At 39.9% G+C, this 27,802-nt stretch overlaps 1 protein-coding gene across 1 annotated transcript in view; it reads left to right on the forward strand.

Moving 5' to 3' along the window:
• ITSN1 (intersectin 1) overlaps positions 1–27,802 on the forward strand; it is a 2,682,533-nt gene that overhangs the window by 1,062,696 nt on the left and 1,592,035 nt on the right. The window contains exon 16 of the mRNA XM_044072770.1: positions 11,824–11,945. Coding sequence (XP_043928705.1) covers positions 11,824–11,945 — 122 coding nt within the window. The remainder of the gene's footprint in view (positions 1–11,823; positions 11,946–27,802) is intronic.

Genomic DNA, 27,802 nt, shown 5'->3' on the forward strand with positions numbered 1-27,802 from the left:
TGATACTGCAGACCCTCTTATTACTCCTTTTCCCACAAGGTGTGATGGTTACTCTGGATCTAACAAATGCATATTTTCATACATAGTGGATATAAAAAGTGTACACACCCCTGTTAAAATGCCAGGTTTTTGTGATATAAAAATTGAGACCACAATAAATCATTTCAAAACTTTTCCCACCTTTAATGTGACCTATAACCTGTACAATTCAATTGAAAAACAAGTCTGTTAGGGGAAAAAATATAAAAAAAATTAAAAACATACAATAAGCTGGTGGCATAAACTTGCACACCCTTAAACTAATACTTTGTTGAAGCACCTTTTGATTTAATTACACCATTCAGTCTTCTTGGGTAGGGGTCTATCAGCATGGCACATTTTGACTTGGCAATATTTGCCCACTCTTACTTGCAAAAGCGCTCCATTCTGTCAGATTGTGAGGACATCTCTTGTGCACAGCCCTCTTTAGGTCACCCCACAGATTTTCTATTGGATTTAGATCTGAGCTGTGGCTGGGTCATTCCAAAACTTTAATTTTCATCTGGTGAAACCATTCTTTTGTTGATTTGGATGTGTGCTTGGGGTCATTGTCATGTTGAAAGGTGAAATTCCTCTTTATCTTCAGCTTTCTAGTCAGAAGCCTGAAGGTTTTGGGCTCTAAGTGACTCATATTTGGAATGGTTTATAATTCCCTCCACCTTGAGTAAAGCCCCAGTTCCAGCTGAAGAAAAGCAACCCCAAAGCATGATACGGCCACCACCATGCTTTACCATGGGGATGGTGTTCTTTTGGTGATGTGACGTGTTGTTTTTGTGCCAAACGTACCTTTTGGAATTATGGCCAAAAGTTCAACCTTGATCTCATTAGACCATAATACATTTTCCCACATGATTTTTGGGAGACTTGATGCATTGTTTTGCAAATTTTAGCGGGGCCTGGATGTTTTTCTGTGTAAGAAAAGGCTTCCGTCTTGCAACCCTACCCTATAACCCAGACATATGGAGAATACAGGAGATTGTTGTCACATGTAGTACACAACCAGTACTTGCCAGAAATTCCTGCAACTCCTTCAGTGTTGCTGTAGGTCTCATGGCAGCCTCCCTGAGCAGTTTTTGTCTTGCCTTGTCATCAATTTTGGAGGGACGTCCAGCTCTTTGCAGAGTCACTGTTGTCCCGTGTTTTCTCCACTTTTTGATGATTGTCTTTACTGTGTTCCATGGTATATCCAATGCTGTGGAAATTTTTTTGTACCCTTCTCCTGACTGATACCTTTCAACAATGAGATCCCTTTGATGCTTTGTAAGCTGTCTGCGAACCATGGCTTTTGGTGTAGCAGGCAACTGAGTAATGTCAGGAAAATCCTACTAGGACAGGTGAACTTTATTTGGGGTTAATCAGAGTATTTTTAATTGATGGCAGATGTGTACCCAATAAGACTGGATACTGTAATTAAATCAAAATGTGGTTCAACAAAGTATTAGTTTAAGGGTGTGCACACTTATGCAGCCAGCTTATTGTACTTTTTTTCATTTTTTATATTTTTTGCCCTAACAGATTTATTTTTCAATTGAGTTGTAGAGGTTATAGGTCACATTAAAGGTTGGAAAAGTTTTTAAATGATTTATTGTAGTCTCATTTTTTTATATCACAAAACACCTAACATTTTAACAGGGGGTGTGTACACTTTTTATACTCACTGTACCTATTTACAGGGCGTATGCATGCTTTCTCGGATTAGAGGCAAGAGGAGAATTCTCACTATCCATCTACCTCATTGACATTTTAATTGGCTACTTCAGCCATGGTTTTTACAGAGTGCCTGGCCTGGCATGAGATCATTAATTGCTTATTGTTGAACCAAGCACATTCACATTTAGCCCCATGTAGACAACTGCCTCTTTCAGGCACTATCCTTAGGGGAGATAGAGGGCTTTGCAGTTTACTAAGAAGCCAGGTCCTAAACTTGGACTTGATGAAGTTTGATGTAAGAATGTTGAATGAAAATCCCAGGCTTTGTAAATAATTCTCAGTACCAAAGACTAAGAGCCAGAGTCCTTGAGTTCTGAAGAACTTTTAGGAGCCGAGGATGTACGTTTCTTAAATGTTAGTACTGATGGAAACATCTGTACTGACAAACTCCTCTTTTTACCCTTCCCCAAAGAGGATGATGAATAAGAAGGGGAAGAAATATCCATTTTACTCTTGTTTTGAGCAGATATGGCCTCTCCAAAGTTTGAAGGAATCAAACCTTTCAAAATTAACTTTTTTCTTTCAGCATGAGACCTATGTCTAAAACCATGACAAATACTGCAGTATTCCTGTAAATGTACAGGACCCAAACAATAAACACATAATAGATGTAAATCCAATAGAGAGATCTTATGGCCATACTTCTGGCATTTTTTGAAGCCAGAAGGGACCTTGGTTTTCTCAGCCATAATAAAAAAAAAAAAAGGGCTGAAAAGTGCACACACAACACAGTCATGTAAAAGGGAGATAGAAAAACACCCTTAACAAGGAAAACTAGACAGGAAAGCAGGTTTTTTTTGTTTTGTATATATAGTGGGGGAAAGCGAGAGAAACTTATCAACAATGATAGAGTGCAGCGAAGTGTATGGAAGAGGGCTATCATCAGTGACAGCGGAGAATACACTGGAGTGTGTGGAAAGGGGATAGGGAGCACTAATTGAAGGGTAGAGGAACAGCAAAAGGGAATTACCACAGAAAAAAGGGAGAAACTTGAAAGAATATGAAATAAACATATCCAAAAAAATTAACTAAACTCGAGAGCTCTGGTGAAAACATTTATCCATAAATGTGCCAAATGAGATCCGAGGTAATTGTGAGAGAGCAATTATGGGTAGAGGTGAAGCTTGAGAGTTTTTGGTCATCACAAGCTGTAGTAACAACCGATTTGGTTCCGATATTGGAACCGATCCCATATGTCAAGGATAAATCCAACTGGACAACATAGATGGAACGTTATGGTAAGTACGTAACTTTTTTTTTTTTTTCACTGCTTGTATCTTATTATCCATATCCATAAACAAGAACTTCCAGTTTCTCAGTTTTTGTGTTAACTCTTGTTTACTGTCTTCCTACATATCCCTTAGCTGCCATAACCAAAACCTTTTTAATCCATACTCCTAAATACTTGAACTTCTGTCCCCATAATTACAAGTATTACTGAAAAATTCATGTGTGGGTACATAATTTACATCTGTAGCCTTTGTTTTATCTTCATTAATTTTATATCCTGAAAAGACTTGAAACTGTCTCAAAATGTTCTACAATACTGAGATGTCCTTCTCTGGATTTATCAGGTACAAAATATTATCATCTGCAAATTAAGCCATTTTTTCTTGATTATTATGGCAGTTATATTCTTGCATTTCTGAATGCCTTATTTTCTTTGCCAGTGGCTCTAAGTGTAAATCAAATAAATTGGAAAAGGAAGACATACCTGCCTGGTGGTTCTGCTCAAACGCAACTTAGAATGGAGCCCTACCACTTTAATTCTTGCCTCCGATCCTTTCATGTATACTAATAAACCTTATTTTTGTATCAGGGAATGCAAATGCTTCCATTGCCCTATTTAGAAATTCCCAGCTTACTCTGTTGAATGCTTTTTCTGCATCAAGACCCACCAACAACAAGCAGTCTTTTCTTACATTCTTCTTCCCTTTAGATCATTACTGTTCTATTAATGTCGCCTAATATATGCCTCCCCTCAACAAAAACACATTGATACAGTTCTATCAATTTTTGGCCACACTTTGCCATTCTTTTAGCAAGTATAGGCATAAACATTTTATAGTCATAGTTTAAAATTGAATTGGGTCTAAATGAAGCTGGGTCCAATGGGTCTTTACCATCCTTAGGTCATACAGTCACCACAACTTTTTTTTATCACTTTCTTCCAATGTAACTTCCAAACATCTACAAGAATACCATCTGTTCTGGAGATTTTTTTAAGATTGATTAGACATCACCATTTTCATCTTATTTTCTTCTGTCTTAACTGTTAGTTTTTGAGCCTCAGCTACTTTTTTTCTTGGCATGATTAAGTCTTCTATGAATATTTCTATTTGTGCTGTTTTGATTTCCACATTTCTCTTCTTTATACAAATTTTAATAAAATTACTGAAATACCTCTAAAACCTCTAGAGGATCTCTGGTTCTTTTTCTTGTTATAAGCTCAAGTTTGGCAGTATCAGTTTCTGTTGCCATTGTGCTAAATGTTTTTGTGCTCCGGAGTTGTTAACCAGCTGTTTTTTTTTTAACAGCAGGCTTTCTAAACTTGTGCATATTATCCACATATTCCCTCAGTTTCTCTTTAGCACTCTGCATGTGTGCCTCTTTTGTGAGATTCCCCTTATTCTGGATTTCTTGACTTTGTCAGCCCCTGTAAGCAATTGTTGTTACTTCTTAACCATATCTTTCTGTCTTATTTCTACCCTGTTTTTAAACTCCATTTTCATGTTATCCCACTCACTAGCTTTAACTAATGAAGATATTTCTGTCTTCCTTAATTCTCGTATAATTTCCACTACCCAGCCCTTAAGTTTCTGTCTTTTTAACAGGCAGTTGGGAAAGTGCTGGTGTCTCATTTTTACTTCATTACCCCACATTTTTATGTTAGCTTTTATTGGTACATCATCTGAAATGGTTATTGGATGTGTGCTTCTTAAGTTTTCAAATGTTCCTGTGAAATATCATATCTTCCCAGTGTAGCCCAGTTGTTGTACCTTGGAGAATATGTAAATTTTGCCCAAGTTCCTACTACTGAATTTATATCTTCCATACTAAATGCTGTCATATTTCTTCAGAAATCTACCATCTCTCTGTGCATTTTCCCCTGTATCTCCTCCTGTAAGTAATTTTCTTTGCTGAAAGCGAATTATTTCCCCTAGAATTTCCTTAAGTTCCATAATATCAGTTTTTGTTGGAATATATTTATTTTATTTTACATTTGTTTACCGGGATAGTCCGACTGGACACAGATCCATTTACAGCGGAGGCCTGGGGAGAAATGCTCCACAATTAAATTAACATCAACATGGTAATACAAACAGTAATATAACAGTGAAGATTGAGGTAAGTACAGACATAAAAAGTCTCATGCAATCCAGTCTAAACAATACATCAGCAGTAAGTGAGTAAATTTATAAAGAGAGAGAGAGTCTTATACATCAAAGCTTTAACATTGGATTAGTGAGAAAGGATAAGAGAATTAAAAAAACATATGATTAGACATGACATATTATACAATTTCAAGTTGACAGTAAGATACCTAACTGTAGCATATATACAGTAGAGATAGCAGGAAGGAAGGTGCGTAGAGTGTGCTGAAATTGTAAGATTCATGTGATGCATGGACATAGCCATGTATTCATAAGATGTGATTTGAGAGCATTTTTGAAATATGTGTTAGAGGGGTCAGAGAAGGGGGGAGGTTATTCCAGGATCTAGCTATAGCATGAGGCAAAAAGAGCTTTCCTTGAGTTGTTAGCTTTAGAGCTGCAGAGGAGGGATTTCTCAGTAGATCGGAGAGGACGATTAGTTCTGTATGGAGAAGGTAACTGGCTTAGTGCTGTTTTTTTTTTCAGGATGTCTACCAATATTAAAGAAATGACTAGCTGGTGATACTTGAGTAGCTGGGGGAAGTTCTAACCATTACAGTTCCCTTAGAGATTGACAGTGATGAGTTCTGAAGGTGGTGGTGTTAGCAAACTTGGCAATTTTATTGTAACATGATTCAAGTCTGATGAGTTCAAGTTTTCTGACTTGGGTAAGAATTGGCGTGGCATACATTAGAGTGGAGAGTAGATAGGTTTGGGCTAAAGTGATCCGTGCCTGTTCTGAGAGGAATTGATTATGCCTATATAGGGTTCCAATTTTTTGTGGAATTTTTTTATGATTTGTGATATATGGACATCGAAGACCAGGTTATTCTCAATTTGTACACCGAGGAGTTTGGTATGGTCAGTGGGAGGTATGGTGGTACCATTTTTGGAAGAGATTGAAAAAGATAGTGGGGTAGGTATAGATTTGTTGGGGGGTGAAAAGTAGCAGTTTTGTTTTATTGGGGTTTAAGATTAGTTGGGTATCAGTAATCCAACTTTCTTTAGAACTGAAGGATTCTTGTGTGAGTTGTAGAGTGGAAAGTGATGGAGCAGAGCAGATAAGAGTCAATCGTCAGCATACTGTATAAGGGAGGCATGCTGGGTGGAGGTGTGTAGATTACTGGTAAATATGGAGAAGAGTAGTGGACATTAAAATTGAGCCTTGTGGTACACCTGTTGTAGTTGGGAGTAAAGGAGATTGTATGCTTTGTCATTGAACTGATTGCTGGCTATGTAACAGATAGCTTTTAAACCAGGCAATAGTGGAAGGGGCAAAGGATAGGGACGCCAGGGAGTTTAGAAGTTTGGAGTGCGAGACCATATCAAATGCTTTTGAGAGATCTAAAAATATTATAGAAACAAAATTATTATTTCTGTGAAGGTTGACCTGGTTGGTGAAAGAGAGGAGAGCAGTTGTGCTGTGATTTTACCGGAAGCCATGATGTGTGGAGGAGAGAAGATTGTGTGTATTTAGGAATTTCATGACTTGAGAGTGAATACATTTATCAAGCAGTTTAGATAAGAGGGATAGAATGGCAGTAGGATGTTAGTTTGAGAATTCATAAGAATTGCAACCTTTATGCAGTGGTATAATATATGAAACTGTCCAGAGTTGGGTTGGGGTATGTAGGCGTCCTGTATGGAGTGGTTGATGAGGATAGAAACTGGGTAAGATAGGGATTCCGCAGCAATTTTTAGGAAGTTGGCTGGTAGACTGTCAACTGCAGGGGTGGTTGGCTTTAGTTGTAGGAGGAGTTTTTAATAGTGGAAGTGGGAACTGGTGAGAGAGCAAAGGAGGGGATATTGGTGCATTTGGTAGGCATGTGTGTATGGTTATTTGGATAGCTGGGAGGATAGAGTTAGGATGGTTTGTGTAAAATAGTGATTAAATTGGGATGCTATGTCTTTGGTATTGTCTGAGGAGGGGACTGGAGTGGTAATTTTTCCTGGTTTTAGAAGGGAGTTGAGTTGATAGCATGCCAAAACCCTTGCCAGTAGCCCCTTATTAACACAAATCTATCATTATTGTGTTTTTTTCTTCTTATATTACTGTTGGAGTCCCTCTGGCAATTAATATAGTAACTCCTCTTTTCCTTTGTCCCTAATAGTTCAGCTGAATATCCATCCTGAAATTCTTTTTGTCAAATTCACATGCCCATTTCTTTCCAAATGTGTCTCCTGCAGCATTGCTATTTGCACTCTGCATTTCTAAATATAATTGCTTTCCTTTTTGTCTACATCTGTAAAGCCACTTATGTTCCAAGATAATAAGAATAGTGTAACCATTGTGATAAAAAGCTGTGATCTCCACCCCGTTGTTATACTTGACAGTTGTTTAAATATATATTTCCAACTTGTGTTATGTGCACATACTAATGTTTGACAGACTTATCTTTTATATAATTTTTTGTCATATCCATTTGTACCTGTCTCACATTTTTCAAGACTTCAGTTTTTGTTTGAGGATTTTCATTAAAACAAAAATACATTTTCAAAGCACCATCCCTTTTAACTTAGAAAAAAAACACATAAAACTATGTACACATTCAATCAGTTTTAACCCTCCAAATAGGAACACTTGTCCCAAATAGACAGTTGTACCCACAGGCATTACCTAACCTAAAATTAAAGTTATCTATGCTAAAGTACATGCCACAGCCCATGTTCCCACTTACACTGATTGTTGTCTGTTCTTTTCTTATCTCTATTCCCCTCCCAGATATTAAATTGGCATGTATGCTATCAGAAAACATTAATGTTTATCCCAAAGAAAAAGCACAGTGGCTATCTTTAAATAAATCTAAGTTGTCCAGTGTATTATTTAATGCATTAAAGTACTGAGGCAGCTAGTGAGGCTGCTGTCTTATTCACTTCCCATAACTTCAAACTTAATGTTTTTCACTTAACTTGTTAATTGTATGTTTACAGTTTGCATTTCCCTTGGCAAAGAATGCTCAGAACTCTCAAGATTAATTGCTTGCGCTTGCAGACAGTCTCCATGGAAAAGTATTCAGCAATGAATCTTTATAAATTTTACTCAACAGAATGTGTTGCCTTCAACTGTAGACATATTGAATTGCACTGAAAAGTTAATGGGGGAAAACAAGCTTATCATATTTTTCATGGCTGTCATTTTGTCTTATTTTTAAAGTGTACTTTCTTACAAATAACATATATAGCTTAGGTCAAGGGCATACATTCACCCTTGTAAAAATGAGAAAATAAATATTTTAATACTGAATATAATATGTGCACTTCTACACCCCATCCCCACCTCGGAAGTCAGAGTATTGACATTAAACTTGCTTTTGTCCAGTGTTTGTTCTCATTATATTGTATTTCTTACAACAAAAAACTACATGCTGACTTTAATATCTTTAACACATGCAACAGTTACTGAAGACACCCCCCCCCACACACACACACACACATTTAAAATACTGTCTACACACACTATACAAAACTGCTTAACTTGTATAACATGCATTTTAGGTCATGAAATGTTTTGTACAAATACTGTTAAGAACTAAGTGCTTTACTTCATGGGCCATATTCAGTAAAGCCTACACTAAGTGCAAAATGGTATGTGTTGAAGAACATTCTTATCACATTTGTTGTGCTTTCTAATCACTCAAAGATTACACTGTGTACATGTAGTCTACACTTTGTGACAACCTTTGAATTGCTGTCAATATTTAAAGCTGCAAGAATATCAGTAGGAAACCTAAAATTAGGAGGAAGAAGGCGTGAATTATGTCTGTTGTGTGTTCTCTCAGAACAGTGTACACTTAATGTAGGCGTTATTGAATCCTATTGCATTACTTTTTTTCCTTTTAGTGTCGCAAACATTAATGACATAAACTGGGGGATATTCTTTACAGTCTACCTGCAAGTTTAATAAAGGCAACAAAAATCCAGTAATTTTCAGCCACTCTTTTTTGCAAAGCCATATTTTGCAAATGTGATTGATTGCTTTATAGTCTACCATTTATTAGCTAATTTCAGTGTTGCACATTGTCGTCTTGTTAATCTTCATCTCTCAATGCCAGACTCAGGTTCAAGTCCAAGGTATGTCTGATTCTTCTAGTCAATTCCTGTGCTTTTTTCTGTCTTTCAAGCATTTTCCTGTGGAACATTGGAAATGTTTCACTGGCAGAGACTCTAAAGTTTGCTGTTAGAAGAATGAGAAGCAGAGTCGACTTCTGTTTGCTGGCTCACTTTTGTTTATATGTGTTTCTTCCTTAGCCTGTAGTGCATCACATCTTTGATACTGTAGGAAAAATGCAGTAAAGACAGCTGAATACAGCATCTTGAATCTCACACCAGCCTCTTAACATTCTCTGATTGCAAGCATGAATTTGCTTCTCTTCTGCTGGTGTACAATGGATAATCGTTTTCCACAAGCACTCTGCTGTCACCAACTTCAATGATTTTTCTTTCTGCCACTGTTTTTCCAGGGTTAAATCTTTCTGCTGGTATGATTGTACCTTTACTCTAATTATAGGTCTTTGCTTTCTCATGGCCAGGTTAGGGGCATACTCATGATTTGCCATTTCATTTAACAAATTCTGCTGTAGAATACTAGTCCAGTTGCTTGCTTGTGCTTTCATAAAACTAGTAGTCTGTTCCTTCCTGTTTCTCTGGGTAAGCAGAGAAAATCTCAGGTTTTCCTTGCATGCACTGTCTTATTACTCTAGTTTTAAGAATCGGCTCTTCTTGATAAGCCTCATACTTGGCAAATTTTTTCTTTATTTCACCCTCTGATTTTTGCAGTTGTCAGTTCATCTGAAATGATGTTTAAAGCTTCTTATATTTTTTTCAGCCATTTGTTGTTTGAGTTGCTGTCGTTCTTCAGTGTTTCATATATATTCATTACTTCTGGGTAGATTGCATTTCTTTTTTCCTCTAAACTACTGGAAGCCGTCTCTTGAACCAAAGCTAAAGCTTTGAACTGCTTTGTGCTGAACAGCGGCAGAATCCTTCTCTGACTGTGTTTGTTCTTCACCTTTTCCGATTGATTTTCTTTCAGGTTTTCCAAATTTCTTTTGTTGGTATCCAGGCATTGTATTTACTAGCCAGCAAATGATTTTTACCAAAGCATAGTTTCAGTGACACTTCTTTTTGTTTTCACACTGGAAGAGCTGAAGTTAAGCCACTGAACAGTGTGCAGTCATCTTGGAAGTGCTAGCAGTGACGGCAGTTTCAGTTTTTCGTTTTAGTTTAGTGAAGGCAGTTGTTACTGCATAGCACTTTAGTCACTGTTAACATAGAAAAATGTATCTGTATAAAGTACATTTCCTTATGCTTTGAAGATGCATATCAGCTCTATTTGTGCTGGAACCTTGCAGTTCATCATTGGTATCTTGAGTTAGAAATGAGACCAGTGTTGAACTGTGTCAGGGGGTGAAGCAGCCAAACTACAAAGAATACAACTGTCCTGGTAAGTCACAAGAATTTCTGTGATTTTTATTTTTTTCTGCAGTGTGTATGCTCATGGGGAGTGTACTCTTACAGCTGTATTCCTGCTGCTCGGGTGTTGTGAATTTTTCCACATTCATGAATTCAGAGTTTTTTTTTTTTTTACTTTATATCATCTTTCTTCTAAGTGAATGCATGTTGGGTGAATTAAGCTGTTAATGCCAAAGTCTGATAGGTGTGTTGCATTTATCTGTACTTGTGAACAGTTGCTAATGTGATCTTTATGTATGCTATTTTAATAAGTTCTTGCAAATGTTAACTTTACGCCACTGTGTGTGCCTCAAAGTAAGACAGAAAGAAACATTCATCAGGGGAAGTTGATGAAAACCCTACAATTAACAGATGTAAAGAGTAGAAGGTGTAAGGAGGTTTGCACTCCAGGTTATGTTATTATTGTACATCTCAGAAGGGCATTGTGAATAGTCAGATGGGTATAGTCCATAGCCATCTTGGAGTTCAGACCATCTCCTGATCATTACTACTACTTTTTCATGTGGGCAACCATTTAGTAGTTGTGGTTGTTTACAGCTGAAGGAGGATTTTGTATGGGTCATTGCTTCTTTACATTCCTGGTTGTAGCACATCAGAGTACATAGTACTTAAGGATATTTCTTGCATGTGGATTTGTGTATGGAAGCTGTCCATCCCTGTGGTGGTGGTGAGTGTGGGGATACTGCTGTAGGAGGAAATTTTTCAAATGTGTTTGATGTAGTGGAGTTAGTATTCACCCTGTCACCCAACCTAAGATCTGCAGGGAGTCCCCACTGTACAACAATAATTTAGACCTGAAAGTGTGACCTAAATTTAATTTTATATTTTAGCAACTGTTACTTTTCAACTAGACAGTAAAAATACTTGGAAACCGCTAAGACTTATTGCATTGGTTTTCTTAATGTTAGTGCTGTGTTCTTGGAGAAAATGGGTGGCTAGTTAGACATTGTTACAGTTATCGTTGTCAGTTCAGTACAGTGTACGTTGAATTGACTTGTAGTAGGGACCAGCTGCAACTGGCTTATTTTCAGGCTAGATGCAAACACAGTGATAACTGCCTACAGGTTACAAAGAACACCTTGGTTGGAAGGCAGTGGAACTCCTGTCTAGACTGGGAGTTTGATGTCCACTGGTTTTACACTCAATGCCCACTGTACACTGAAAAGATAATGCACATTCAGTAAATTTACATATGGAAGTAAATATTGTTTTCTTTACTGTTTCCTAGAAAAGTCTGCTGTATCACCTCCTAAGCATGAGGGTGTAAAGATTGTGTACTACAGAGCACTTTATCCATTTGAAGCAAGAAGCCATGATGAGATTACCATTCAGCCTGGGGATTTAATCATGGTAAGACCCCACTTTAAATCTGCAACTTGAGTTTTACTTTGAATTGAACTGAATGGGAAAATGTCATTTCATGCTGCTGTCTAATTCCAAGCATTGTTTATGTGCTTCATTACATGAAAGTCTGAAAATGATTATTAACAAATGTAGTATATGTATATATATATATATATATGTGTGTGTGTGTGTGTGTGTGTATTTTTTCCTATGTAGAAGGATGCATTCGTTGAGGTGTGCTTAATAAGTAGACAGTCTGTCATGAATGAGTACTTTCACCCAAGAGGGCATATTTCTGCTATAATCCAAAAACAATGTTCTTGAGGTGATGACTTTTCATTTAATTATTTGTCTTTGTGTCATTGACCAGAATATAAAGACACACCCTCCATTTTTATTCTGTTTCCACTGTTTGTTTGTCTTTTCGGCTTTTCCCGGTTAGGGGTCGTCACAGCGGAACTCTAGTCCGCAAATGATTGGCAGTAGATTTTTATGGTGCCAAGCTGCCAGCCCCACGCCCATTCACACATGTCTTTCGAAGGCCACTCGACCACGGGGAGGACATGTAGACTCCACACAGAAGGCACTCCAGCCGAGAATCGAACAGGAGAATCTCTTGCTGTGAGGCAACAACGTTACCGCTGTACAAAATGAAAACTACAGCAAAGCTAGAACTTCCAATAAGTGACCTCCCAAACCTCTTATGTCAGAGGCACATGGGATGTATGCAAATGATCCTTATGAACATCAGCTGTTTCAGCTAATTGACAATTCTGAATGCCCATGACTTGTTTTGTCGTTTTAATGGATAATTTCAGGCCAATAAAGCCAAACCCCACTAGCTGTGGCTATGAATGCTGATGAGGTCATAAGGCCGAAATATGCATATCCACAGCTAGTGGGGTTTGGCTTTATTGGCCTAAAATTGTCCATTAAAATGACGAAACAAGTCATGGGCAGTCGGAATTGCCAATTAGCTGAAACACTTGATGTTCATAAGGATCATTTGCATATATCCCATGTGCCTCTGACACAAGAGGTTTGGGAGGTCACTTATTGGAAGTTATAGCTTTGCTGGAGTTTTCATTTTGTTTTTACTGATTGTTTTTTCAGTGACCTTCTCACTCATTGTTTTAGACTGTTTATAAATAAGTAATGGAATTATTCATCTACTTTGGTCAGCATTTTGGCTGAGGAACAGTGTGTCCATCTGTGGTGCTGTTCACATGGGATTGATTAGTGACTTGGGAATCCAAAGGGTTGGTTGGGTTGATATGGTTGAGTGAACTTAAGCCAGTTTTTTATGCTCCAGAAAGGAAAGGGTGAGGGTTTCAACCCAGCAGTATCATTCTCTGGTAATGAAATTATGCAGGAGAGCTGCAGGGCAAGGCAATGTTCTCTGAAGGATCATAGATCATGTACTGTGCACAGGAAGGTATGTGTGACCTGAGCAGTGTAGTATGTCTGACCTTCAAGAGGAGTAAGTTTTATGATTTAGCAAGAAAAAAATCATGTGGCAGATTTGATGTGGCTTTAAAGACTGTCATCTCCTCTTGACTTTCTGAAACTCATTAAGAACCTGATATGCTTCACTAGTAAAGACTTGGAGAACTGTAAACCAGATAGGGAGACCATTTACTGAAGAACATTGGTGAACAGTGAACTGGCTAGCTGCTATAGGAACAGTATTAGTTGCAAGCTTACTCTCACAGATAGCTGATGATTGTCAGCCCATCTTCTATAATGGGTCAGAGGATCCTGATGGGTACCCTTACTGAGACAGACAAGTAGCAGTCCATCTGCCACCTGCCTCTTACTGGATAATTACTTGCGAATGACTTGTTAGGTTTATGACGAACAGCTTGGAATGACCTGAAGTACCTCTGTCCTCCCTCCTAAGTACTTGGCTGAGTTTTTTTTCCAGGATTGGGAAGTGGCTCTTCCTGGTTGAGGCAAGAGCCCTACAGCCCATTTGTTCATCCTTAAGAATCCTAGTTGGCCCTTTGTTTCTTATTGAGAGTTGCATAGTAATGAATGGACCATTTTGCTAGTCTTGTGAGAGGGCCTACCTTTCCCCCTGTGGAGCATCCCGTGCTCTCTCGGTAGCTCTTCTGACCTCTGCTATTGCTGTATCCCAAGAGAAAGCATGTCCCCTGTTTCTTAGTAAGAGATAGGTTTTAGGAAGTGGGTCATCTTGCAGGACCCTGAGAGATAACCTATCCTCTCCCACTGAGAGCATCCCCTCCCCTCTTGGCAGCTCTTTCAAGTTCTGCAGTTGCTATCTCCACAGAGGGAAGTGTCATTTCACGCTAAGTTCCCCTCTGCTTATAAGTTGTGAGTGCTGTCATTGTGGGGTCTGTAGGTTCTGATTCCATGTAACACCTAGCCATCCTACTTGGTGTTACCCCTTGTGGCTAGCCAGAGCTGTCTTCCTTCACCAGGATAGGAGACCCAGCAGTGGCCACTCACTCCCATTCTTCATAGCCAGCTCCCACAGGCAGCAAAGCCACTAAAATTGAACTTGGGTGGCCTGTCTGGACTTTATACCTCTGTACCATGGAGCTGGTATATTTGGCTGTGTTTTGGGTGGGGTAAGAACTGAGGACTCCTGTGTTATCTTTTCTGTGGAGCCCAGAATCTGAACTGCAGTTTTGTGAAGCCTAGAGTGACTTTGTCCCTTAGACACAAAAAAGCAGAAATCCTTTTCTAGAGCTTTAGTGTATAACAAATTTCTTAGGTATACTGTTGCTGATTCAGTTTTTGTACTCCTCAATTCAGCATAGGTTCCCACAATGACAGCATTTTTCTAAAGCTTTGACAGGTATCGCAAGAGTGCGTCCTCCTCTTCCACTTTTAAGATTTTGTACTCTCAAGTATTCATGTAAACTGTTCCCTTTCCAGTCCTACTAGGTAAAAAAGGCTCTGGAGAAACTTGAAGACCTTCCCATAGTCCTGGCACATGGAAGACTATATTTTTTAAGCATCTTTATAAAATATGACATTGCTAAAAAGTGACAAATTCATATACAGTAACAATGAAGAAAACAATATTTATTTTGCTAATTTTTGTGCAGTATACATATATTTTCTTATCAATTTTTAGTCACACCAGCATTATCCAGCTTTCTCATTTCCTGCCTTCCCATAAATTTCATCCCTACAACGTAGCATTATTCATGTATTGATCCAGTTTATTATTTTTGTCCATTCAAACATGTGGGTTGTCATATCCGATGGGATCTGATCTCGAGCGTACCAATTCTAGAGCTCTGACTTCTCCCCTACCAGTAATTCCGTAGATTGATCTTTAGGTACCCCGATCTCGTTTGCCACTCAGTTTAGATGTGCAATTCTCTAATTATACAAAGTTTTTCTTGGTTAGCTATGCTCCTACCCTGAGAGTTTTTTTCCTTTAACTCACTAGGTATTTTTTCCTTGTAGTCTATTGTTGCAGTAATAGTTTAAAAAAAAAAAATATATATATATATATGTATATATGTATATGGATTCACTTCATAACACTGAAACTTCAAAATACTGAAAATGACAAAACTTCATAATACTGAAGACCAAAATACTGAAAGCTCAAAATACTGAAAACACATATTATGCGTAAACTCAGCTTAAACATAAATCATAACAATTTCTACCAAATATATGCAGGGGGGCAAGCCCCTGCACTACCCCTGCTAATTATATATATCTAGTCCAAGATTGCACTTAACTACACTATGTGCAATCTTGGAGTTGATATATTTAATTAGCAGGGGGTGCAGGGGGGCTTGCCCCCCTGCATATATTTGGTAGAAATTGTTATGATTTATGTTGTTTAAGCTGAGTTTACGCATATGTGTTTTCAGTATTTTGAGTCTCAGTATTTTGAGTATTCAGTGTTTTGAGATTTCAGTATTTTGGTTTCAGTATTTTCAGTTTCAGTATTTTGATATTTCAATGTTATGAAGTGAATCCATGTATATATATTTAGAGAATATTAATAGTAAGTAGCTTTCATCCCTTATAGTTTTACCTTTTTCCAGTAATTCTGGGCCTTTCATACTAGAATATTCCAGCTAATACAGATAACTTAGTCTTTAGTGTTTTTTTTTTTTTGCTGTATCTTACCTTTGTGCTAGTTTCTCCTTTTCAGCTTTTAGGATGGCAGAAGCATCAAGCTTTAGAAAATTTTCAGTGTGTGGTCACAAGTTGCCCCCTCAGGATCCACACTGTGTGTATATATTGTCTTGGTGCCATTCAGCTAGATGCAAACTGCCAGTTTTGTGCGGCCTTTAGTGCCAGGTCCCTTCAGACATGATGAGACAAATTAGTTTAAGGGGTTCCTTCTAGCTCAGACAGAGGCTACTCCTTCACTTTCTTCTTCCTCTACCAGGAAAGAGAGGGATGTCTAAATTTAATCCTTTCCTTTTTTTCTCCTTGTCCCAACTTTTATCTGCAAAGAAGAGATCTCCGGAATGGACAGTGTTCGTCGATCCTGATTCAAAGATTCCAAAAAAAAAATGGAACTGACTACCCCTTGCCTCAGACTCCTCTATGAGCAAGCTTTTCACCGGAGACAGTGACTTCAAGACTTCATTCACCTGTGCATCAGGAGAGCAGATACTCTTGACCTCCATTAGTGGCATCATCCTGTTGGTCTTCTAGAAGCATTAGTGATGGACGTTGTCAGGATGTGATGACATTTTTGAGGATGCAGCTACAGCTTGGAGTTATCCCAGTACCATACCCTGGGAAGGTGCCAACTGCTGGCTATCTTAATCCCCCCATGCAAGAATTCGCACCAATCCAATATTTTGCTTCGGGTTGATCGGAACCAGTTGAAACCATAGTTTTTGTTAACACCGGAGCTTCTGGTTTCTTCGACCCTGACTGTGTCCTAGTATATCTCAATTCCAATTCTGTTGATCAAGATGAGACTCGGATCCTACGCTTTGGAGCTGAGCTTCAGTGGAGTGATTTGACACTGAGATTCTTGGGACTGTCTCCTCCCCTCAGGGATTTGGCTGTAGATGGCTCAGGATCAAGATTCGCTTTAGAACTGAGGCTTGTTGGTGCCAAGATTTATTTTTCCTCTTAGGAGAGTAGAAATCATCGGCACCAGTAGTAGCCCTTACCTTTAAAGCATACTAAAGGGTTTTGGCTTCTTCTAAAGATAAGACCAGTACTACTATTTCGGTTCCAATCAAACCCCACTTGCCATCTGGTGCTTTTCTTCATTCAGTCGTACAGGGACATTTGGCACCAGGGGCTTCTGAGGAAATCTGTTTTGTCAGTTATCTGATTCTGACCCTTCTGCTGAACCCCAAGAAGGTGTTCCCGAAATACACACGCAAATGAAAATATTTTAACTCATTACCCGAGTCATTCACAGAAGATACTGAGTTAGAGGAAGGACAGGTCTTCCCTTGTTCCCTCTCTGAAGCTGCATTCTTTGGAGACATTCTAGAATTAATGTAAAAGAAGGGGGATAGACATCACAAGACCTTTCTCTGGATTTGTCTGTACTCTTGGAGGCTTTTGGTTCCAGACCAACTTCGTCCTCAATGGTACCACCCATTGATCCCCTTATAGACCTAATGGCTCAATTGACATGGAAGGATCCATATGTGTGTAGCGCATACAAAAAAAAGGTCGATTGCATATTGTCTGCCTTGACTGATAAGAATCACTGGAATAAGGGTCCCCTGTAGATGCTATGGTGGTGGCAGCAGACACTACAAAAGAGCTGTCCGAAGAAAGCTGTTCTGTTTATCCACCTAATAGAGTGACAAGGGCGATGGATAGATATGGAAAACAGACTTGCCTATCAGTGTCTTTTGCCCTTAGTTTGCTGAACTATCTTGCTCACCTTACAAGATACCAGAGAGACTTGATAAAGGAAATCTCCTAGTCCCTCTCAGGGGTATTGACACCAGATGTTCAGAAGACAGTGGACACCCACCTTTTCACCCTGCAGTCATCTTCTTATGTGGTCATGAGTCTATCAAATGCAGCTGATGGCACAGCCAGAGCAGCAGGCACTGGTATCACCATGCACTTAACATGCCTGGATGTGACTGTAATTTTGCAGAAGGCTTTAAGACATCCTTCATTAATGCCTACTGTGATGGCTCCACCTTATTTGGTGATACATTTATCAGGTATCAACCGGACAACAAGATTTCTGCTGCAAGGGGAGTACGCTTCTCCACCCCTCAAAGAACATTCTCTAGAAACCAGAGATCAGGGAAGGAGATGTTGTTCCACAAATCAGAGTTGTTTGCATGACTTCCATGGTGAAAAAACTTTCCATGGCAGTGGGCAGGTAATTTTAATGGACAATGCCCAGGAGGCAGAGGTGGACTGCAAAATCAAGGCCGTCAGTGTTCCTTTTTGGAGAAAGCCATTCATCACCTCTGAATGGGTTGCCTGAATGCTGCGTTCTGGGGGCATTTGTGGGTGTCTCTGCTGATACCCTCAAGCTTGGCAAAGACAATATCGGCTTCAAGGGTGCAAAGGATAATATCCAGAGGTTACTCTATTCCCTTTTTCCCTTAACCTCAGAAGAAAAAGAAAGTCCCCAATTTTCCACCCAATCAGTGAGACTTAACAGACATGGAAATTTCAAAGCTGCTAGAAAAAAAATCACCCAGCAGGTTCCCTGCAACCAGTTAGAATCAGGAGTTTATTCTAGATTCCTTTTAGTGCCAGAGAAAACTAAGGGCCTCAGACCCGTTTTGGATCCAAGTCACTTAAACCAGTTTGTAAAACAGACAAAGTTTAGGATGGTCACAGTGCAGTCCACTTTGCCTCTACTGAGAGGACGATTGGATGTGCTGTGTAGATCTCCAGGATGCTTACTGTAACATCAAAATAGCAAAGCACTCCAGGAAATAGCACCAGTTTTGGCTGGGAGACACTCCTTTCCAATTCTGAGCTCCGCCATTCAGTCTCACCAGAGCCCCTAAGGTGTTTACCAGGATCACGGCAGCAGTAGCAGTGCACCTGTACTTTCAAGGGATCCAGGTCTTCCCATATCTAGATGACTGGTTTCTCATTGGTCCCACTTGCATCTCCTTCTGAAACACCAGGACCATGCACAAGAGTTGCTTGAGAATCTAGGAATTGAATTAACCCTTTCAAAATGTCAGTTGACTCTGACACAAGCCAAAGAGTTCATAGGATAACACCTAAACACAAAACTTCAGATAGTCCACCTTCTCCAGACCAGAGTCCTATCACTTTGCCTGAAAACCCAACATGTTCTTCAATACCCAAAACCACCAGCAAGGTTGATCTGCTTCTCTTAGGTCTCATGCCATTTATGATTTTTCTAACAGGATATTTCATGAGAGTACTACAGTGGACCTTATCAAGTACAGTGGACACAGTCCATCCAACCTCTACATGCAAGCCAGAGAGTGCAAGGGCAAGGTTATCCTCAGATTACAGAAGTCTTCAGAAACCACATAGCTTGGTAGATAACTTCCCCATTGACGACAAAGGGTCGTCCTTTCCAGATGGATCCTGCTACAGCAACGGTGGCCACAGAAACATCCCTTCTAGGGTGGAGGGGTGATATTTCCAAGGGGAAAATCATCCCTTCTAGGTTGTAGGGGTGATATTTCCAAGGGAAAATGGTCCCAAGGTACATAGTCAGTCTTCCCATCTATATCTTGTAGATGAGTGGTTCTAGTATTGCAGGCATTTAAGGACTTACTCCCCAAGCGTGTGATATCCATTCAAACAGACATGACTGTTGTATGGTATGTCAACAAACAAACCAACAAAATCTACCTACAAAACTTGGTAAAACAAAAACACACTTGTAGGCACCAGAAACTAGTGAAATGTTAAAGTATAAGAGCTTTCCCTCACTCCTGTAGTGTGACCTTCATCAGATTCAGCACTCCCTCTTCAAATAGTTTCCTTAAACAATAAAACACTGTCATCTAGTGACAAATATTAAAAACATTTATTATGCACTAATTAAACATTACCAGTTTTATTTGAACAAAATAAACACTACAGTGAATAAAATGTTACAGACAAAAACTTACAATGCCCCTACATATTTCATCAACAAACAAGAAGGAACCCATTCTTATCCTTTTTGTCAGAAAGCCATGAGGGTTTGGCAGTGGGAGATGTACGTTGGTATTAGAAAGGATTGTGATGACATCAGGGGATCTCCAGTGTACTTACAGACAATTTGACAAAATTCCACTAATACCTCACAAGTGATCCCTCAACCCTGCAGTGGCAGAAGCAATTTTTCTGTCGCTGGGATCACTTTGGCTGCCACCTCTTTGCCTCATATCTAAACAAAAAAATTCAGTAGGTACTGCTCCCGGATTTCCCCACAGGAAGAGTCACAAAGGGATGCTGTAGTCCATGTTTGTCTCTCAGTCCTCTTGTATGCCTTTCCCCCATTAACCCTAATGAGCAAGTTCATACAGAAAAGTCAGACAGTGCAAGGGCAGGGTTAACCTCATTGCACCCTTTTGGCCCCAACAGACTTGGTTCCCCTTCTTTGTGGCCTCTTCTAGTATATCCGCTGTGGATGTTGGATCATTATCCAAGTCTTCTGTCTCACCCCTCTGGACTGCCTCCTCTGAATCAGATATCCATGAAGTTAACCGTGTGGCACCTCCAATTTTAACTATAGCCAGAGATGCCAGGCTTCCACCTGCAGTAGTCAACATTCTGTCTGCTTCTCAGAAACTATCTACTAGGAAAGTTGATCACAATAAATGGAAGAGGTTTTCAATTTGGGCCTTTGCCAAGGGGCTAGACCCCTTTTTAGCACCAATACCATCCATACTTGAATTTCTGGTTGATCTGTTTAACAAAGGCTCCCATTTTGCATCCATCAAGATTTAATTGGCAACTGTTTCCAGTTTCCATGTTGGTGTTGATATGTCTGTTGAATCCCTTAAGATCTCAAAAGTCTTTCTTGAGGGTACATTTCTGTTTAGACCTCACATTAAGGACCCAGGACCTCCATGTGGAATTACCATTCTATTACAAGCTCTGACTGAACCCCCCTTTGACCCTGATAATAAGGTGGATTTAAAATTTCTGTCTTGGAGAACTGTCTTTCTAGTCACACTAACATCAGCCAGATGAATCTCTGAATTACAAGCCCTTTGATCAAAGCTCCCATATCTGTTTTTTCACAAGGAAAGGGTTTGTCTCAGAACTAATGCATCTTTTATCTCTAAGGTGGCATCTGATACGTGTCTAAATCAATCTATACATCTCCCAATGTTCTTTATAAGATAATGTGACAAGGGAAAATACCTCCTTCACTTGTTAGATGTTCACAGAACGAGTCTATATTCACAGGACAGAGGACTTTAGAAAAGACGACCAATTGTTCATTTCCTTTGCTAGGCTAAAATTAAGAAAGGCACTTTCTAAACTAACTCTAACCAGATGTTTTTCAGATAGTATCTCATTTGTATATCATAGAAAAAAACTTGCATTTAGCATGTAAATGTAAGGCACACTCAACAAGACCAGTTTCTACTGTTACACCCTTCAGTCGAGGATTATCAGTTGATATTTGTGCAGCAGCTACCTGGGCAACTGTACACACATATGTGCCCATCTGTAAGTTAGATGAAGAGTCAAGATCATGCTCATCTTTTGGCTCCAGCATACTCAGGAATGTCCTTCCCTGATACTAACGAGCTGACATCTTGATATTCTGTCCCACATGTTGGATATGAAAGTTGTGTATTTACTACAACATTAGATCCGTGGTGTCTCGTTTTTGGCTGCTTCAAACTCCCTCCCTCTGATCCCCTTCTAAATTGTCACATTTGGCTTCTAGATGACCAAGTGGAGATTACTCCCTGTCTGAGGAGTCTCATTAGACTGTTTTTTTTTTCACCAGCCATTACAGGTTAGTAAATTGGTTTCCTTCTGTCAATACTTTTCCTTTCCCTAGGTTATTTCACAATGGTTCATACACACACACACACACACACACACACACACACACACACACACACACACACACACAAGTATGCACATAAACGTAGTTATAAATTTTACACTTATTTAGGAGCAAACTCAATCTGGGTATCTGGAGATCAACCTAGGGAATTTACAGGTAGGGGAAGAGTCAGAGCTCTGAAACTGATGTGCTGAAGATCAGCACTGACATCAGATCCTGTCAGCTGCAGCAGGATTGAAGCAGACAAAATGAGACAGCATGGATCTAATGTTATTTTAGTTTCCCACAAATTCCTTTTATTTCTATATGATTTGTTCTTTTACTTTTTTAAAGCTCTCACAGTATTCAGTACTTCAGCTAAAGGTTAAGATTTTGTTTTTTGATTTGCTTTTAGAACAGTCCGTACCATTAAACTTAGCAAGGCTTGGCTATGTCTGTATCTCAGTTCAAAAGAATCATTCCGTTAGTTGCAACTGTCTGCTTCTCCAACATGTCTGACAGAGTACTTTGTAGGGAATTTTTAAAATCTGCCAACTTATTACCTTCATTAAAAACATATTCCCAGTTACTTTTCTGTTTCCTGTCGCATCCCCAGCATTTGCAGTCTACCTAGGAAAAAAAATGTCTGCTTGGGATATAAAATTACCTATGCGGCACATGTTGCATACTTGACAGCTGTACATATGTCCTGCCATTATTCCTTTGTATTTTGCCTTTCTGATCTGTCTTCCATATCTTTTCTTGCCTCCACTAAATGATTTTATAGTTAGCATGCAGTATTTTATATGCCCTACTAATTGTCATTTTTAACAGCAACTTCTGTTTCATACTTAACTAAAAAGTCACAGCTTGATCTTCCATTTAGCAATCCCTGTCCCTTTCTCTTTGCCTGTACACTGTCTTAGGGAAGGCAGTCTCTAACCTGCAATCTGAACTTGTGCCTGGTCTCATCCCACTCTATTGCCTTTCCCTCTCTAATCACTCTGTTGCCTTTCCCTGTCTAATTTGCTCCCAAAGCCTTGGCGCCTTTGCTGATTTTCACCAATAAATTTCATCCCCCTCTTGTCTACTTTATGTACCACCTGTTTGCAGACATCCCTACATCTCCTTTCTCCACTCCTTGTTGTCTTAGGTCTTATAATACTTTCTGCAAAACAATTTGGTTATTATTGTTCTCTTTAGGAACCTGCATCCCAAATCCTACTCTCTCCTTACTTCTTGACACCACCCCCTGTTTTTATTATAATATTATAATTATCCTGTTCTACTTAGCCTTCCTCTGTAAAATAGCCCTTAAAATCAGCAAATCCCAAACCATCTTGTTCTGTGGAAAGAATCAACTTGCCCTGCTTACCCCTTGCCCTCTTCCCTACCCCAGTAAATTTTTTCAACCCTCTGTTAATTAAGGTCTGCATTGTCTTCTCTAATTGATTTAAAAATATACACATATATATGTCTGCCTGAATATAAAACTAAGTGGAGAGTATCAGAATCTGATCCAAAGATCATTAGGTCTTCGACTTTAATGGCTTCTCTAGTTCTGCTATGGTTCCTTTGAATTAGGATGATTATCGGAACTGATAATCTGGAACGCCAGATCTGGAGGGCTGGGTTCCACTCAGATTTTACCAGAGCCATCCTTGCCTTTTGGAGGTTAGGCATTAGGTTGGTTTGATTCCCTCCTTGAGATGCAGCTCCGGGCACAGTGGAGACTTGGTTGTTTCAGAAGTTTAGGCTCTGGTGCGGCCAGCCACTGCTTCTCCCGGTCAGGCTGCCTTTTAAGTAATTGAGAGGGCTTTTTCTCATCCGAAAGATTTGACTGCTCTCTCATCCTGGGATCCTACATATCTTTCTCCTTTGGGTCCAAGCCCTGATCCTCTCAAGCCTACTCCACAGGGACAGCTGGTACCATCTAGCATCCAAACAGTCCCCATTGAGGAACTTCCCGTCTCTCTGGATACCTCTCCAGAACATCCCACTGAAGAAGTTCCCCAAAAGAGAATGTGCAAAAGGAGACTCACAGATTCCCCTCTCTCACTGAAGATACTGACTTTGATGAAGGGAAAGGGTCCCCCAGATCTTCACCAGATAAAGTTTCCTCCGGAGACATCTTAGAGATACGTAAAAAGGTGGATGGTCTTCAGATACTCCCTTCCCAAAGGAGTCAGTTTGTTTGGAAGCCTTTGGGTCCTGCCCATCTATGTCTTGGGTGACTCACCCAACAGATGAACTTATCAGTTTAGTCTATCGCCAGGCATGGAAGGGACTAGATTCTGTTCAACCCATACCCCAATACCTAGATAAAATTTTGATACCATCAAAGGATGGATTACTTTGAAGCAAAGGAGTTCCTGTTGATGCTATGCTTGTGGTAGCAACCACTAAAAAGGAGCTAGCGGAACAGCAGTCCATCCCCCTACTAGAGAGTCTAGGGAGTTGGAAAGGTTTGGAAAGTGCATTTTTGTTTCAGCGCCCTTGACCTTGAGGTCCCTGAATTACTTAACACACTTCACAAGGCTACAGCGGGATTTGAACAAGGAACTCTTCAAGTCCCTCTTGGAGTCCATGTCCGTGGAGTACCACAAGAGATGCTTTTCACAGATGGCCACTCTATCTGTTTCCACAACGTCTATGAGGTTAATATCCCATGCTGCGGAGATACTTCATGGGCTGCCAGTTCAGGCTTAGCCATTAGGAAACATGCCTGAATGCGTTTACGCAACTTTGCGGAGTCTTTTAAGTCTTCTTTCATTAATGCTCCTTTTGATAGAATGTCTGTTTGGCTACACTGGGGAAAAAATGCTTACACGGAGTGAACAAGATGGAGAGACCCTGTCTGCCATAGAGATATACTTTTTTACTCATCAATGATCGTTTTTCCGGAATCAAAGAGGAGGCAAGAAAATAAGGTTCCATAAGTCCCAGGTGCCTTGTCAGGATTTACGCTAGGACAACTCCTCCAGAGGCAAAGGGGGGGGGGGTGTTCAAATGGAAAATTCTGTCCTTGCAGCAGGGGAGGCCCACAAAACCAGGGTTTCTGAAATTCTTTGTTGGATAAATCCTTTCAGCACTCCTGAAAGGTTGCCCAACAGCCCACCTCTGGAGGCATTGGGGGGTGCCTGTCTTTGCACCAAATTAACAAAAGACTCTTGGGTGCTAAAAATAATATCATGGGGTATTTCATACCATTTTCCCAGATTACCCCAAACAAAAGGAGGCTTCCCAATGTCCCACTCAGTTAAGGAGAAGCTGCATCTCAAGATATCCAAAAGCTGCTAGACAAGAGTCATCCAGGAGTTCCCACCAGACCAAAGAGAATTTGGAACTTACTCGGGGGTTCTTTGTAGTGCCAAAGACCCGGAGACTTGACACCAATTCTAGATCTAAGCAAACTGAACCAATTTGTGAAGAAATCTTAAGTTCAGAATGGTCACGGTTCAGTCCATTCTGCCTTTCCTACGTAAGGATAATTGGATGTGTTCAGTCGATCTTCAGAATGTGTACTGTCACATCAAGATGAACAGATGATCATGAAGATTTCTGCACTTTCCTCTGGAGGCCAGTCACTGTCAGTTCAGAGCCCTGCCCTTTCGTCTCACCACAGCCCCCAGACTGTTTACCAAATGTATGGCAGTGGTAACAGCTCACTTGAGATTGCTAGGATTCTGAGTGTTTCCATTTCTACAAGATTGGCTCCTCACCATCCCAACCAAGCATCTCCTAGAGCAATTCAGGGACTATTTGCTCCAACTTTGTCAAAGGCTGTGCCTTTAACACTTCTTATCTCATCTGCAACCTGTCTACAGCCTGAAGTTCATAGGTGCAGTTGAATACAGTAAGTCAGATAGCCTCTCTCCCTTTACATCATGTGGAAGCAATCAAGGTTCAGGTGCAGGAACTTCTTGTTCAGCCTTCTCCTCTAACCAGACGTGTCCTTCAAGCTATAGGTTCAGTGGCAGCAGCCATAACCATAGTTCCAGTGGCCCATTTTTGTGTGTGTTCTCCAGTGGACTCTTGTACTTTAGTAGTCTATTCTATGTCATCCCTTGTCTTTTCCAGTCTAATTCAGTAGAGTCCACGAAGATCATCTTCGTTGGTGGATTCAGTCGCCGTCCTTTGACTGTCTCCTCCGGTAGTCATGGTGACCACAGATGCCCCCAGTTGGGGTGGGGGACATTTCTTGGGACAGACAGTTCAAGGCATGGGGTCCCCCAAGAAACCAGTTTGCATATCAGTGTTCTAAAGATGAGAGTAGTCCTACTAGTGTTATAGGTCTTTCAACATGTTATTCCTCTGGGGACTGTTGCAATACAAACGACAATATGTCTGTGGTTTGGTACATCAAAGAAGCATTGAGGAACCCAATCTTATCCCCCTTGTCTAGAGGCAATGAGAATGTGGCAGTGGGTGATCTCCAACTGCTTTCTTATGGCAGTGCACATAATGGGGAAATCCAGCGTGCTTGTGGACAAGCTTAGGTTTATTCTGATGGCTCACGAATAGTCTGTCAGTAAGTCAGTACCAGAGCGGACTTTCTGTCATTGCAACCTCACTGCAATCTCTTTGCATCTCCCCACAGCAAGTGCAGCAGGTTCCTTGCCCTAATTCCCCCTAAAAGTGAGTCCCCAAGAGATGCTCAAGTCCATGTTTGCGCCTTTTGTCTCCTTTATGATTATCCACTATTTACCTCTGATTCCAAAATTCTTACAGAAAGTGCTTCGGTTGAAGAGCTCATTTATCCTCATTACCCCCTTTAGGCCTTGCCAAGTGTAGTTCCTCTTCCTTTTGTCTCATGTTTGATATCCTCCATGGATACTGGACCCAGTCCAGACCTTTTCTGACATCCCTCCTGAATGAAACATTCTGATATTCCAGGCCTTAAACTGACTGCATGGTTTCCCCAATTCCACTGATAGCTATACAGCCCAGGCTTTTCTCCCCAGTCCGATGAATGTGTCTATCTTCCCAGAAAGCTTCTGCAAGGAAGATCTACAAGAGTAAATGGAAAAGATTCTCAGTTTGTGCTCTTCAGAAAGAAATTGATCCTTTCAGCGCTCCTATGTCTGCAGTTCTTGAATTTTTAGCATCTGTTTTTAAGAAGTTAGTTTTTCTCCAAACAAAGTACAGTTAGCACTATATCTAATTTTTGCTCAGGAGAAAATGTTTCCTGCTTAGCTTCTACCAAATTGTGCAAGGCTTTTCTAGAAGTCACCTTCTTTCCAGAGAAAGGCCCATCACCTCCTTGGGATTTAACAGTAGTACTCTAAGGGTTGACCCAACAATCCTTTGAACCAACGATCCTTTGAACCATCAGCTAAGTCTGATTTAAAATTTTTGTCATGGAAAATAGATTTCATAGTGACTATTACATCTACTATTTCAAGGTGAAGTTCTGAACTCCAGGCTCTGTCTTCCAAATCCACATAATTTTTCACCAAGACAGTGTCACTTTATGAGCAAATCACCATATTTCTTACCGAAGGTGGCATCTGTATTGAATATCAGTCATACAGTTAATTTTACCTGTTTTCTTCCCTAATTTTTCTAATTAGGTCGAGTACATGCTACGTCTTTTAGAAGTACATAGAAAACTTGTTTTTTATATCCACACAACAAAAGTTTTCAGAAAGTCAGCACAACTCTGTTTCTTTCTCCCCTAACAGTTTGGGATTATCAGTTTCTAAAGCTACCCTAGCCAAATGAATTACTGATTGCATTTCTTTTGTTTATACTCTGCAAGGTCTCTCCCTGTTGAAGCCTCCTAAAGCATATTCTACTAGATTCATGGCAGCCGCTTCTGCCTTTGGTCTAGAACTTCCGTTGATGACATTTGTGCAGCAGCTACCTGGTCTTATGCCCATACTTTTATTGCTCATTGCAAACTAAATTTGACCTCCAGAAGCAG

The sequence above is a fragment of the Protopterus annectens genome, chromosome 5.part1 (genome assembly GCF_019279795.1).
Source record: "Protopterus annectens isolate FY-2018-M chromosome 5.part1, PAN1.0, whole genome shotgun sequence".
NCBI lineage: Eukaryota > Metazoa > Chordata > Ceratodontiformes > Protopteridae > Protopterus > Protopterus annectens.